At 55.5% G+C, this 14,196-nt stretch overlaps 3 protein-coding genes across 5 annotated transcripts; 2 read left to right on the forward strand and 1 right to left on the reverse strand.

The window, feature by feature from the left end:
• Positions 1–701: 701 nt before the first annotated feature.
• TSSK3 (testis specific serine kinase 3) lies at positions 702–2,518 on the forward strand. The gene is made up of 2 exons (XM_072355208.1): positions 702–1,430; positions 1,852–2,518. Exons 1-2 carry the CDS (start codon positions 1,286–1,288, stop codon positions 2,511–2,513), a joined length of 807 nt encoding a protein of 268 aa, XP_072211309.1. The 5' UTR covers positions 702–1,285; the 3' UTR covers positions 2,514–2,518.
• Positions 2,519–2,767: 249 nt separating this feature from the next.
• On the reverse strand, positions 2,768–8,398 carry BSDC1 (BSD domain containing 1). The gene is made up of 11 exons (XM_072355204.1): positions 8,358–8,398; positions 8,167–8,227; positions 7,644–7,760; positions 6,976–7,143; positions 6,822–6,876; positions 6,427–6,542; positions 6,072–6,140; positions 5,814–5,895; positions 5,083–5,622; positions 4,570–4,673; positions 2,768–4,324 (listed from the first exon to the last, which is right to left on the reverse strand). The coding sequence occupies exons 1-11, from the start codon at positions 8,366–8,368 to the stop codon at positions 4,292–4,294; spliced, it is 1,356 nt and encodes a 451-aa protein (XP_072211305.1). The 5' UTR covers positions 8,369–8,398; the 3' UTR covers positions 2,768–4,291.
• Positions 8,399–8,454: 56 nt separating this feature from the next.
• On the forward strand, positions 8,455–13,811 carry ZBTB8B (zinc finger and BTB domain containing 8B). Of its 3 annotated transcripts, XM_072355203.1 has the most exons (5): positions 8,455–8,500; positions 8,668–9,317; positions 9,393–9,612; positions 10,338–10,516; positions 10,834–13,437. In XM_072355203.1, the coding sequence occupies exons 2-5, from the start codon at positions 8,679–8,681 to the stop codon at positions 11,143–11,145; spliced, it is 1,350 nt and encodes a 449-aa protein (XP_072211304.1). In that variant the 5' UTR covers positions 8,455–8,500; positions 8,668–8,678; the 3' UTR covers positions 11,146–13,437. The 3 variants fall into 3 exon arrangements, with proteins under 3 accessions (XP_072211304.1, XP_072211302.1, XP_072211303.1); XM_072355201.1 differs by having other exon boundaries at positions 8,668–9,612; positions 10,834–13,811; XM_072355202.1 differs by having other exon boundaries at positions 8,465–8,500; positions 8,671–9,612; positions 10,834–13,811.
• Positions 13,812–14,196: the final 385 nt, after the last annotated feature.

The following is a 14,196-nucleotide window of genomic DNA, read 5'->3' on the forward strand; positions in this document are numbered from 1 at the left end:
CGTCTCCCTCCACGTGCCCCGAGCGCCGTCCCGGCCCCTCCGGCCCCGCCCGCTCCGGTTCCCTCAGCACCGACCCTCCGCCCGCAGCTCCACTCCCCCATCCCCAGCGCTGCGCTCCGGGCCCGGGCCGGATCCCCACGCGTGGATCGGTGAGCAGAGAGGACAGCAGGCGGGGAAACGCTGTAGGACGGCCTTTCTTTACAAAGTGCATAAAGGATCCGCGCTGCTCCGGGGCGGCATCAGGTGCTGCGTGGGCGGCAGTTCCCTCCCATGGCGATGAAGACATCAATGGGGATGTGCGGCAGCGTCAGGCAGTGGTTGGCCGGGCATCGCCGCAGCTGCCTGCAGGGAGAGCGGGGTGAGAGACGGACGGCACAGCACAGCATGGCACAGCACGGCACGGCACAGCATGACACAGCACAGCATGACACGGCACGGCACTGCATGACACAGCATGACACGGCACAGCACGGCACCACGGGGAGCCCCCCAGGACCCTCACCTGCCCGCAGTCCACGCCGTGCCCACCCGCTGCTGTGCCTCCAAAGCTGCGGCCGCGCTGCAACAGTCGCCCGCCTCAATGGGGAACCTCCGGGCCTGCGGCGCTTCCTGGGAGCTCATGGCCGGCCCGGCTGTGTCTGCGCGGGGAGATGAGAGCGAGGCGAGCTGCAGCGGGGCCCAGCTGCGATCCCGGCTGTGGAGCCACGCGTCGCCCTCCTGGTGTGGAGCAGCCCGGCCTGGTTGGGCTGCAGGCGCCGGAGCTGCTGGACACTCAGCTCAGACGTGAGGCCGCGGCGGGACGGTGGGAGCGCAGCCCTGCGCTGGGCTCATGGGCACAGCCTGGGTCCCCTCCCTGCAGCAGCAAAGTGTTCTGTGAGCAGCAGCTCCAAAACCCCCCTGCCGCACCCCGACCCGCCCCGGGGGAAATGGGAGGGTAACAGAAGGAGCCCGGCAGCCCCGCGTTCCACCACCCCGAGAGCCCCCCCTGCTCACGGTGCCCACTGAGCGGGTCCTGCCCAGCACAGCCCAGTCGCCCCCTGCCCGGCCGAGCTGTCGCCCACTTTGATGCAGCTCCGTCATCTGGGATTCACGCAGCATCGGCTGCATCACAATAACACGCCCGTGCTACAACAGGCGCCTCGATGCCCCTTCCCAGCAGGGCAGGAGCAGGGCCTGGCGGCTCTACGCGTGCCAACAGAGCACGGGGATCCCCCGGCTGCTGCGATGCTGTTGTCGAGTCGCTGGGGGTAAACCTGAGATTGAACGGCCCGGCTTGTGAGAGGACATGGAGGAGTTTTTGCTCGCCAGCGGTTACCAGCTCGGCCAAACCATTGGGGAGGGAACGTACTCCAAAGTGAAGGAGGCCTTTTCCCACAAGCACCAGAAGAAAGTAGCAATTAAAATAATTGATAAAAGGGCAAGTCCGGAAGGTAAGAAGTTGCCCCCAAAGAGCTCCCAGGCCGAGGCACCGACCCCCCCTTGGAAGCTTTTGGTTCCTGCCAGAAAATGAGTTTCCCAAACCTTCCACCCCAGGGCAGGCAGGGCAGGGAGCTGCTGGGGGCAGCACGGAGCAGCCGGGCCATAACCCAGTTGGTGTCCAGCCGGGCCGTAACCCAGTTGGTGTCCAGCCGGGCCATAACCCAGTTGGTGTCCATCTGGCTCCTCCAGCCGCGAGGTGGCCGAAAGCAGCAGAGCTCAGATCCCCCCCAGACAAGGACCCTGCGAGGAGCCGGGCACCCCCGGCACAACCCTGGCACAACCCGTCCTCGCTCCCACCCTGTGGCCGCAGCCGGGCAGATGCCGGGGCTGAGCGGCCCAGGAACTGAGGGCGAATTTTCGTCCCCTTGGCAGAGTTCATCCAGAAGTTCCTGCCCCGGGAGCTGCAGATCATCGAGCGGCTGGACCACAAGAACATCATCCACGTGTACGAGGTGCTGGAGTCTGCAGAGGGGAAGATCTGCCTCGTGATGGAGCTGGCCGAAAACGGGGACATCTTTGACTACGTGGCACACCGGGGTCCCCTGCCCGAGCACTGCGCCAGGGAGCTCTTCCGCCAGCTGGTGGAGGCCATCCGGTACTGCCACGGCTGCGGGGTGGCTCATCGCGACCTCAAATGCGAGAACGCGCTGCTGCAGGGACGCACCGTGAAGCTGACGGACTTCAGCTTCGCCAAGCAGGTCCCCGCCGGCAGCCGGGAGCTGAGCCGCACCTTCTGCGGCAGCGTGGCCTACGCGGCGCCCGAGGTGCTGCAGGGGGTGCCCCACGACAGCCGCAAGGGCGACATCTGGAGCCTGGGCGTCATCCTCTACGTGCTGCTGTGCGCCCACCTGCCCTTCGACGACACCAACATCCCGCAGATGCTGTGCCAGCAGCAGAAAGGCGTCTCCCCGCCCGGACACCTGGAGGTCTCCAGGACGTGCCAGGACCTCCTGAAGAGGCTGCTGGAGCCGGACATGGTGCTGCGGCCGTCGGTGGAGCGGCTCAGCAGACACCCCTGGCTGGCCGGACCCTGAGCAGCGCTCGGCCCCCTCCCCCCCGCGGGGACGGATTGCTTCGAGGATGCCAATAAATTTGGATGTTTCCCACATTTCAGCCTCACGTGTCGTTCCAGGGCTGAGGCCTGTGTCACCCACCCCCAAATCCCCCCCCCCCATAAGCAAACTTCCCTTGAGATGAGGGGAGGAAAGCAGAAACGTGAAGCAGTTGCTCCTCACTTGAGGCAGCTGCCCCCAGCCCAGGGCAGGCAAAAGAAAGGAGGAGGCGGGTGGTGAGTGCGGAATTCCTTTAATTGCTGTTAACTGCAAGTCTGTAAAAGGTTTGGAGAAAGTCGTTGTTACAAAACTACCAGCTGTTAAATTGTTCCTGGTTTTCCACCCCTGCTAGAAAAGGCTCCGGGAGACGCGGAATAAACAATATTGCACAGACAACCAGACGGTCAGTTGGACTAAAGGAAAATAGACACGAGAGCAGCGCGGCCCAGAGCTCCACATCCAGCCTGGGTCACCCTGAGCCCAGGGAGGGCAGCGCTGAGCAGCCTTCAAGGCTCTGCTGGGTGCTCAGTGGGGGCTGAGCTGCTCCCTGCGCCTCACGGGGCTGCAGCACAGACAAGCTCTCATGGGCCTCGGGTCAGCGCCACCAACCCACACACACGTGGCTGCATTTAAATGTCCCCAGATGGGGGGGGGGAATATCAAGTTTTCCAAGAGCACCTACACTAATGCAACCCAGAAACGAAACCCACAGCTCCGATGAAGCAGCCAAGGAAGGGGCAGAAGAGCAAAGGTATCAAACCACCTCCCAAAAGGCCAAACGGCCCCGTTAGGGCAACCTCCAATCCATGGCATTAAGAGTGAACTGCCCCAGAAAGGGGCAATGGGGCCGAAGGAAGCATTGCAAGCAGCTGCAGGAGCTCGAGTGAAGGAAACCAAAGGAGCTGAGGGCAGCCCGAGGGCTGCAGCTCTGCAAAGGGCACCATTACAGCTCGGTGCTGCTCCAGGCTGAGCCAAAGCAGCGCCCACCCAGGAAGAGCTCAGGGAGCAGCAAGCCAGGAGCGCTCAGCTTGGAGAACGTAACCAAAGTACACAAAACAAAACGCAGCAGAGAAAGGCAGCGCAGCTGTGGAAGCTGCGGAGGGACCTTTGCTCTTAGAGGAGCCGCTGCTCTTGCTGCAGGAGACAGGAGTTCCCATTAGAAGAAGCTTCCGAGACAAAAAGCCAGGCAGAAGCGCAGGGTTTGGCAGGGAGTTCAGCTCCTTCCAGCGCAGCCCAGCTTCGGGCCAAAGCCAAAAGCCAACCACCTTCCATTGCAGCAACAAGTGTGACAGCAGGTGGGATCTCTGCTCAGCACCCCCGGCCCAGCCACAACCCGCATTGGGGATAATGGGCCAGCAGCTCAGAGAGCGAGTGGGAGCAGCACCCGGGAAGCTCCGAGCTGCTGCACACAGATACACACACACACACACCAGCTGCCCAAGCGCCCACTCAGCCCGCACCGCATCTGCCACCACCAGGCACTGCTGGGGCTGCCAGTTTTGGCCTCGCCGCTCTCTCAGACCTCCTGAGCAGACGAGCTCCCCAGTAGCTTTAAGTGTACGAGCAAATTCCTGCTTCTTCCCCCCTCCTCCGGCTCCGAAGGGGTCGTTTGAGTTGCCCGCAGGATTCAGCAGGAGCCAAACTCCTCCAGCCACGCGCTGCGATCCCCAGCACAGTTACACACAAAGGAACAGCCGGTCTGTGGTTTAATTCACATTCGATGGTGGAAACGGGCCTGTGGTAAGCTGGAAGCTGTTGCTTTATTCCCAGTCTTCCCACTCTTCATCTTCCAGCTGCAAACAAGCATAACATCCCTCAATACATTCTGCGACTCAGCAGCCATCTGCTGAGAAATCCTCCTGCCCGGGGCACACACGTCTGGCACAACCACCAGCTCCACATCCGCACAACAGGGATGTCAGCCAGCCCTTCCTCACCGAGCTCATCTCGGAGCCACTCTGCTCCAGCTGATCCTGCCCCCGTCCCCTCAGAGCTGATGAAACGTTGGTGCTCCCTGGGATCGCCGCCTCCAACTCACCTCCCCAGACACCTCCACCTTCGACAGCGCCAGCTGCACCTCCTCTTCAGTCATATCCAAATCAAAGTCCTTTTCCCAGTCCTCGCTGATATCGGTGCTGGAACCTGGAACCACAAACACTGCAGCTGAGTCACCCGGGCTGCATTTGCTCTCCAGGCATTCTGGCCAAAGCAAAAGCTGCCCTGCTCAGCAGACACACTGATTTCTCTTCCCTTCACTGTCACAAAAGCAAAGAATCTGCACTTGACTTTTGATACGTTCTAGGCAGCAATTCAGGGAGCGATGGGCCAGGACAGAGATCTGCACAGCAGAAAATCTCTCCATAGGTCAATGATGGCTGTTCCCCAGCCTTAATGTTTTGTCAGAAACGCCCAACTGACCCCATTGTCTGCATGCCCAGCATCAGAGCTCCAAGCCCAAGAGCCCACACCTGCTTTCCATTCCGACTCTGAGCCCCTTCCCCACAAGCTGCCACACAGCAGGTTTCCAGGCCTGGCTCTGGTGCACACACACCTTTCTTGCCGTTGTTGGAAGGGGTGGATTTCCCACTGTCAGAGTTCAGCTCAAAGATCCGGAGATCTGTTGGTCCTTCTTCCTTCAGAGTCTCTGTCCTGCCTTGGGCTTTGCTCTCCACCTCTTTGTGCCCGGTCACAGCCGGTTGCTCTGAGCACGCTGCTGGCTCCTGGGCAGGCACAGAGGGACGCCCCGGCTCAGGGGGCTTTGGCAGCTGGCTCTGCTCCTCTGAGGTGGCCTCCAGCAGCCTCTGGGAGAGCTCCCTGTCCCCAGACGGCTGCGCTCCAGTCTGTAGCTGCACAGCAGGCACAGAGGCAGGGTTTGCAATCTGAGTCACAAGGGAGACGCTCTCGCTGCTCTCAGAGGGGCTTCTCTCTGCTGGGGCCAGCTCAGGAGGGAGGATGGCCCAGCTTTCCTCTGAGGGTCCCTTGTGAACAGAGGGGTGGCTTCCCTCCAGGGCTGCAGGAGCCGGTGCTTTCTCTGCTGCCTGTGGAAACTTCACGTTTGCACAAGGCAGGGGTGACATCCCCAAGAATTCCTCTGTAAGAAGGCAGAAGAGAAGCGAGAGATGTTTCAGCAAGTGCGGCAGCAACTGACAGCACAACAGTTTTGGATAAAGCTGGGCCAGGAGCCGACCTGGTGGGAGCAAGGAGGAGCTGCCACCTTCTCTAACACAGACTGCTGACATCTGCACAAGGCTGCCCACACACCCCCTCCTCCATCTGACCCACCTTCATCCTCTTCCCAGCCTGGCTCCTCTTGGTGAATGCTCTGCTCCGCGCGCTGCTTCAGAGCCTCCCTCCGGACTTCATCCTGCAGGGAACTCAGCATCAGCAGCTGCTCATGTCCCAGACCTTTCTTTCCCCAGGAACATCAGCACCATCAGGGACACAGAAGGCAGCCCAGCCCTGCTGCCCCACAAAAGAACCTTCTCCCTCTTCAGTTTGCTCTGGCTGGAGTGCCCACACAGTGAGAGAAACCCAACCTACCTGCTGCAGGCGATGCACTTTATAGAAGTAGCGTTGCCAGAACTCCAAATGGGAGACAGCCGCAGGGACCTGGGAACAGCACAGAAGGGTAAGGCCATGAGCCTTCCAGGAACCACTGCAACCTGCACAAGGCACCAGCATCACCAGGCACACAGACCTGGAACAAAGCACGAGGCTCACACCAACAGATGCTCAGACACACACAGCTACAGAGGAACAGATCCAGGACCATGAAAAACAAGCAGGGGCAGAACACAACACTGCCGTGCAACTACTCTCCTTTCTGCCACCAGCTCCTCAGGTGGGGATCATCCCAGGTCAGAACTTTTTTCTGCTACAGTAATAAAGGTTGTACCATTTTAGTGTAGAGAGCTCGGATGGAAGGGCTGGTTGCCAGCAGTTCTGCGATCTCCCCTTTCTTCTCTTCCAAGCTAAACTGGGAAAGCCAGGCTTCAAGAAGCTCAGTAGGGCCTGCACAGGACAAGAGAGACAACAACCTTTGGCATAAACAAGGCACAGAGTTTCAGGAAGCTTCTTTGGAAAGATGCTCCAGGCGAGATGAGGTGAGCAACCATCAGGCAAGGAAAGGCAGGAGGACAACAAGACATGCAGCCCTGAGATGAGAACACCTCCTTCGTGTGGCATCAAACCCCACACAAGTGGAAGGGGATTCACAAGCACTGTGCAGTCAAAGCAGAGAAACCCCACACCAGGCCAGCTTTCCTCAGCAGAGCTGCCAGGGCTCCGTACCATCAGGTTCATTGCAGTAGGTGGCTGGGTCTGACTGGAGGCTGTAGAGGCGAGCCTGGAGAACACATGTGTGGAAGAGCCGTCAGTAGAGGGGTAACAGCAGGACAGGCTTAAGGATCAGTGCTAAGGGGAAGCTCAGAGCGGGGACGCTCACCTTCACACTGTCATAGGGCTCTGTGCTACCTGTGGGCGTTGCCATCAATGTTATGACATCGCAGTCGATGGTCTTGTCTGGTGAGGGAGCAAAAGTGTCCGAGATGACACCCAGGAAGTCAGAGATCCCCTTCCTCACCTTTTCAGTCGCACCAGAAGCTTCTGTCCTCTTGAAGAAGCACAGTGACACAGTTGTAAGGAGCAGTGCCTGAAGCAGGATTTCTCTCCCTCTAAAAATGTGCTGAGACGACTTATGGCCAGGGCTGGGCAAAGGGTGTGGTGGCAGCCACTGTCCCCAGGTGGTGGTGGGGCAGGTTGTCCTTCACAGTGGGTTGTTTGGAAACAGAGCCTGGGCACTGAGGGGAGCTCAGAGCCTGGCACAGAAACAGCAAAGCTGACACCTTGTGCAAGGGTCTGACGTCACACCTTGGTGACGCTGCCAATAACCTGCCTGCACAGCACGCAGGCAGCAAGAAAGCACTGGTGAGCTTCCCTCACTGATCCCCAAAGCTTCTTCAACATTACAGTGTGAAAATCCCATTCAGCATTAAACCTACAAGGGAGGATTGTGTCCTCAGGGGCAGGAGGGATGTGCCAGATTCAGGTACGTCTTTTATTCACCCCGTTCTGCTTTCTACAGCAGCAACCCTGAACTGCTTCGATACTCACTGCCAGTCTGTCCTTGACCACGCTGGCCGTAGCAGCGATCGTGCAGGCCGTGTCATGCTGCACAACTTGAGTGAACTCAGCCAGGTCCCGCTTCATGAATTCTAAAGCTTCTGTGGACTGCAGGAAGACAACGAACAGCCCGACTGACCTTTTGGTCTCTATGAAGGCTGTGGTAGCTCTGGGAACGTCTCACACTCACAGAAATGAAGCACAAGGCGCCTTTACCCCAAATGTGCAAGGGGTAAAACTGCAGCGATCAGAACAACGGGAAACAGCCACAACCAAAACAGGTCAGAGGATTTTTAAGTCAAAAATTGAAAAGCAGCGGAAGAAAAACAGGTGTGGAGAAGCCCCACAACGAGCCCCGTATCATTAACATGAGCAGCGCCGTCACACGCAGAAGTTGCACATCAGGACGCGACGCTGTGGGCACAAACCGCCCGGCTCCGGGAGCTGCCGATCCCGGCTCCCCCGCCGCAGCCGCCCCCGCCCCGCTCCCGGCCGTTCCCCGGGGCCGCTTTACCTTCTCCTTGACGGCCTGGTAGCTCTGCTGCAGCCAGCTCCGCCACCAGCCCGCGTCCTCCCTGCCAAGGGACGCGCACATCAGCCGGGACTGACCCCGGGACTGACCCCAGCCCCGCTCCCCACCCTCCGCCCCCACGGCCCGACCCCGCCCGGCCCGGCGCGCTCCCTGCGCCGTAACGCCGCTCTCACCCTTCCGCCATCTTGGCGGCGTGACGTCACCAATATTTACCGACCCCTCACCTCTGTCCTGCCTTCCGCGGAGGGGCGGACTTCCGGGAGCGCCACTTCCTGTTTCCGGGAGGGCCCGGCGGGGCGGCGAGCGGCGTGGGGCGGTGAGCGGGGCGGCGAGCGGGGCTGGGCTGGGCTGGGCTGGGCTGGGCTGGGCTGGGCTGGGCTGCCGGTCGTGTCGTGTCGTGTCGTGTCGTGTCGTGTCGTGCTGGGAGGGATCCGCTCTGCGGTTCCGCGTTCGGTTCCTTCTGACGGTTCCCTCCGCCCGCAGCAGCCGCGGCCATGGAGATGCAGTCGTACTACGCGAAGCTCCTGGGGGAGCTCAACGAGCAGCGCAAGCGGGACTTCTTCTGCGACTGCAGCATCATCGTGGAGGGCAGGATCTTCAAAGCGCACAAAAACATCCTGTTCGCCAACAGCGGCTACTTCAGGGCCCTGCTGATCCATTACATACAGGACAGCGGGCGGCACAGCACCGCCTCCCTGGACATCGTCACGTCGGAGGCCTTCTCCGTCATCCTGGATTTCCTTTACTCCGGGAAGCTGGATCTCTGCGGGGAGAACGTCATCGAGGTGATGTCTGCAGCCAGCTACCTGCAGATGACGGACGTGGTCAACTTCTGCAAGACCTACATCAGGTCCTCCCTGGACATCTGCAGGAAGATCGAGAGGGAGGCCGCCTTCTACCAGGCCGACAGCGGCAGCGGAGGCGCGGCCAGGGAAGGCCCCTCGCACAGCAGCAAGGAGCAGAGCTGCAGCTCGGCCCTGCGGGAGAAGGAGAGGATGCAGGAATGCCAGAGCGACCCTCCGTGCGGGGAGTGCAGCAGCTGCCACCCCCTGGAGCTGGGGGTGAGGGAGCTCGGGGGCAGCGTCTCCCCGGATGACGCCAACTCCTCCCTGCCCAAGGGGGTGCAACCCAAGGTGGAGTTTGACGAGGTGGAGGTGGACGTGGGTGGGCGGCTGCAGCAGTTCCCGACTGCGTTGTCTCTGGAACAGGCGGACGAGGGGCTGCACGGCGGGCAGGCGATGGACCTGGCTTGCAATAACTTCCACATGAAGCAGTTCCTGGAGGCTTTGTTGCGCAACAGCTCGGCTCAGAGGAAGGATGACGTCGTTCATCACTTTGTTCGGGGCTTTGAGGGCAGGCCAGAGGACGCAGGGGTGGCCATGAGCTCCATGATGGACATTCACAGCGACTGGTACGGTGAGGACACAGGTGAGAGGACTGAGGGTCAGTCGTGATTGGTGAGGAAACCGCTTGGTCGTGTGACCTCTGTTACTCTCTCTTGTTCAGGAATGCGTTGCTGAATGTTATGCCATAGTGAAATAAACTGTTGTTCTGGACTTCAAATGAAAGCTGTACTCATTTGTTCAGTGCAGCACTTGGAAGGTAAGTATTTGGAATAGGTTCCGCAGTCTCTTTGAAACAGGTTCCGGAGCGCAGTGTTGGCGACCCTCTAAATGGTCTCAGTTGGGACCTTGTTGAATGGTCCATGATCTTTCATGGAATGTTCTGTTCTGGATAGCAAGCTCTCCCTTTCGTGTTGTTTCTGGTTCAAGTATTCAAGTATGATCTTAAAACCAAAAAAGCATTATATTCTCCCAATGCTTTTAGGTCATAACTCTGGTGGTCACAAATCCAGTCTTAGTGTCAACAAAAGAGTAAAGTTACAGACCAGCGTGCAGCCACAACATCATGCCTGTGGTTTGTGGCGTGTTGTGAGGTGAGAGCTTCTATCACAGTTTGCTTACTTATTTCCCATCCCTTAAGTCTTTGGATCAGAGGTTTTTGCAATTGCACAACACAGAAATTCCAGGTAAACCAAGTACAAAAAGAGTGGAAAGTGAACTGTCCTGACTCAGAGTTACGGCGGGGACAAGAAGCCAACGTAGCTACCGTTGCTGAGCTGCCTAATGCAATGCCTTGTTCTTTTCCTAAAGGTGATGTGTTGGTTGTGCCCATCAAGCTTCACAAATGCCCGTTCTGTCCCTACACGGCTAAACAGAAGGGAATCCTGAAGCGACACATCCGCTCCCACACGGGCGAGCGGCCCTACCCCTGTGAGACGTGTGGGAAGCGCTTCACTCGGCAGGAGCACCTCCGCAGTCACGCTTTGAGTGTAAGTGTGGAGGATTATTGGGGAATTCTTAAGGCAGACCGAGTTTGTTGTTCCCTGAGCACGTTTCCCAGAACATCTTGGACAAAGATTGTTGCCAATGTGAGGTAAGCTTTGTTAATGAGAAGTTTAAGGAACTAATATTTGATTTGTTAGTCCTTACGTAGCCCCAGATTTCTGTTGCTGGAGATGTGGTAGAGTTGCTGCCCCGTAGCTTAACTTGAGATGTTTGTTTTAGGAACAGGGGCAATCCAGCACCCTAGAAATAGCCAAAGCTACGGATTGCTTTTGTTACCACAGTGTTTTATTTTTAACTTCAGGTGCATCGATCCAACAAGCCAATTATCTGTAAGGGTTGCAGGAGAACATTCACAAGCAGCCTGTCTCAAGGATTACGGCGCTTCGGCTTGTGTGACAGCTGCACTTGTGTGACCACCACGCATGAGGACTCGATGCCCATTAACCTCAGTCTGATGGAGCCACCATCAGAGGGCCAGGAGAAGGGTGATACGGATAATGACTGGCCCATATACGTGGAGTCTGGGGAGGAGAACGATCCCGCTGAAGATGATGATGCTGAGGACAAGCAGGAAGTCCACAGGAGCTTAGCAGACCGAGAAACACTTACGTAGCAATGGGAGGAGGTGGGGAGGACTGAAAGTCTCTCTCTGACAGTGGTTGGTCTGCAGCAGAAAACTTTGTATTTATCCAGCTGGTGACACTGAGCTGGTTTGGTTTTGGTTTTGTTTTTTTTTTAAATTATTATTCTTTTTTTTATTAGAAGAATGGGAAGAATTCAAATTCTTAACACATTTAAGTTTTCAGTGCTGTGCACCAGAATTCTGTGAAGGATCTGCCTGAGGTTCACAGGGGTTTTATCTGAGCAGTCTCTGGCTGTGTCTCTGCCTCCTGGGTTGGAGGAGGAGGCGGTGTTCTGTCGGCAGAACCGCTGTTGTTTTGATCACGGGTTTCTTCAAATAATGACGTCGTGTTCCTTAACCCCTGGTCTGAAAGGGGCACCATCGTCTCTCTGAAGATTCAATTAGAAGAAATGTGGCTTTCATCCTTACTTTGGACTTTTCTAAACAAAGTTGTGATCTCTCTGCATTAGGACAGCATTATCTAAACTGTAAACCTTGCGTCTTTTCATAGACTTACTGTGACCAGGAAACCAGGGCAGGTGTGTCAGGATAACAAAAATATGCTGCTGATGAAAGCATAAAATAAGAATAAACACATTTCACATATCCTTAACTTACAAGTATTTAGAGAACAAGTTTCTCTTTCCAAATTGTTTTTACTCCATCTGTCTTTCAAGAGCTCAGACTGCAGCTCTTCAGGTGTGTCCTTGATGTCACTTAGTCACGAGCAGTTTTGGCTTAAGCTGTTCCGAGCACAGGTAGTTTTGTTCATGTCAAAGGAAAAGGCAAATTTGCACACGAGTCTTTCTAGCTGAAGATCAGAAGGCTGTAACCAGACATGGCTGATGAACAGCAATTCCTCCCACCTCTACGTGAAGGTTCTACATTTATTTTCTATAACTTGGAGCTGAGCTCCTCTGACAATTTGGCTGGAGTTTTAGGTCTGAAGCACTTCTGGAAATCAGAACAAAACGTTGCCTTGTAAATGGTGACAGCATATTTGGAAATGCCACCTGCAGCCTATGAGCACCAGCATTTTGAATTGCTGTTCTGTTTTTGTTAAGTACATACAACGTATTCTTTTGATATCTGATTATCTGATATTGGAAGGATTTCTGTGAGTACGGACACCCAAAAAGGGACATTATCTGTGTTTGTTAGGAGATTAGCTCACTAATGAAAGTGAGATGAGAATGTAAATAGGGACCTGCAATGACACGTAGTGACCAGGCATCCCAGCGCAGCCAGACTGGTCCTTCTAGCACGACGACGCCAAGTCATTGTAAATATTGGTAGAGGCAACGAGAGCTGGGATCAGCTGAGCGTGGTGTGGCTGCTGCGCTGCGGTGGAGCTGTCAGGAGGTGATCCTGTCCCACTGAGCTGTGCTGAGCAGCAGCGCGGCCAACTCTGAAACTGAAAGGTGTTCAGAGGAGGGAAAGTGAAGCTCTTGTGAAAGTCTGTAGTAAAAGCTGCGGGAATAACTGCAGAGACCTTCAGCAATTTTACTGCTATCTGCTTTCTTTGGTCTTAGAGGTTGTTCTTGTGTCTTGTGCGTAGAGAACGGAGCTGTGCTATGGTTTGTGTGACTCTGAGTAGGGGTGGGGCTGTGCTGTTTGCGTTCCAGATCGAAAGTGAGCACCAGAATCGATGTTTCCTGTTGATCTGTCATGTTGTGCTGCTTTGTTTTCAGCTGAGTCCTTCAGCTCTTGTATTCAGTGGAAGCGGATGGAGTTGATCCACGTTCTTGTGCCCAAATGTTCATGTCAGTGTTTGCTGTGCTTCCCACCCCGATTTTTGGTGTTTTCCTGAAACCTTCCGCTGTAATTGCAGCCTGCACAAGCTCTGCGGAAGCGATGTAGCTGTTATAAAACATTCATGTGGTGCTTAATGAAAAATGGTTCTACAAAACTCATTTCTACTGTAATCTCAAAGTTTTTAAAGGCCACGCAGACTGCAGATTTCCCAGCTGTAGCTCCATGTCAGGGCTTTGTTTGGGAGCACGTTTTAGCATCCTTGGCACACAATTGCACTGTCACTGAAGGAATACGTGCTGCACTGCTCTCCATAGTGCGTTCTGCCTGTTGGTGCAAGACCTTGTAAATCTTGCAGATGTGGTCATGTCATCACTGATGTTTTGTACGGCAGTTTCATAACTGGAGTCCTTTGGCCTACTTTAAGTGACGAATTCTCATAAATCTTACCTGTAGAAGTGACTGAAGTATATTTGTGGATCTTGGAGCATTCTGGAGCGTTCTGATTGTCTAGAAAATAAAACTCTCAGAGGGTTGCTTTGGCTTTTATTATTGTTATTACTTTGTAAGCATTGGAAAGGTAACCCAATGAGTCGGAGGGGATCCGGATTGAGATTCAGGTGTGTTGCAATTGTGAACACATCCATTTCTGCTGACACACTCCAGGAAGGATGAGATTCTCAGGAAGAATTCAAAGCATGCTGTCAACTGACAGCACAGCGCCGTCCTTCCTTCTTCCCCTCTTGTTTCTTACAGTGAAATATGGTCACTTTTATTTTATCAGGTTCTTTACTTTTATACATTTTTTCTTTCGGAGAAGCCTGAAAATTATTCACGTTTCCAAAGCCGCTGCAATGGGGATTTTTAATCATTAAAATGTTTTATTGACATTAAAGATTTTTTGGTCTAACTTCACAGCGCCCTCTAATGTGCTCCCAGCAGTTCCGTTCCCTGCTGTGCCCGGCAGCACATCGGCCCAGTAACCCAGGTGGGCTGCTCCAAATTCGGATTTCCTGCCCAAACCTGGTGACAGCAGTACAGGTGTTAGCAGCGTTTGTATCAGCACTAGCAGTGACTTCTAAAAGTCATTCTCTATAAAGCAGACTCAGCCTTGCATCTGCAGCAGCCCTCCTGTGGCTGCTGGAAGCACCTCCTCCACACAGCTGCTAAGTTTACTTCCATTGGATAAACTCTCCAAGCTGTATCTCAACTTCAAGTGGAACTTTCTTGGCTGGGAACAGTAACTGGAATGTAGAAGTGCAGAGCATAATGTCTGTGATGTGCTGCTGT

The sequence above is a fragment of the Excalfactoria chinensis genome, chromosome 22 (genome assembly GCF_039878825.1).
Source record: "Excalfactoria chinensis isolate bCotChi1 chromosome 22, bCotChi1.hap2, whole genome shotgun sequence".
Taxonomy (NCBI): Eukaryota; Metazoa; Chordata; class Aves; order Galliformes; family Phasianidae; genus Excalfactoria; species Excalfactoria chinensis.

Excerpts from the sequence above, each read along its gene's own strand:
- TSSK3 (XM_072355208.1), top strand. The coding sequence starts at position 1,286 with ATGGAGGAGTTTTTGCTCGCCAGCGGTTACCAGCTCGGCCAAACCATT. Across the intron at positions 1,431-1,851 it reads TAAAAGGGCAAGTCCGGAAG|AGTTCATCCAGAAGTTCCTG; the intron begins GTAAGAAGTTGC and ends TCCCCTTGGCAG.
- BSDC1 (XM_072355204.1), bottom strand. Across the intron at positions 7,761-8,166 it reads ACCAGGCCGTCAAGGAGAAG|TCCACAGAAGCTTTAGAATT; the intron begins GTAAAGCGGCCC and ends GTCTTCCTGCAG. Across the intron at positions 6,877-6,975 it reads AGCCCTATGACAGTGTGAAG|GCTCGCCTCTACAGCCTCCA; the intron begins GTGAGCGTCCCC and ends TGTGTTCTCCAG.
- ZBTB8B (XM_072355201.1), top strand. The coding sequence starts at position 8,679 with ATGGAGATGCAGTCGTACTACGCGAAGCTCCTGGGGGAGCTCAACGAG. Across the intron at positions 9,613-10,337 it reads CTGGTACGGTGAGGACACAG|GTGATGTGTTGGTTGTGCCC; the intron begins GTGAGAGGACTG and ends CTTTTCCTAAAG. Across the intron at positions 10,517-10,833 it reads TCCGCAGTCACGCTTTGAGT|GTGCATCGATCCAACAAGCC; the intron begins GTAAGTGTGGAG and ends TTTTAACTTCAG.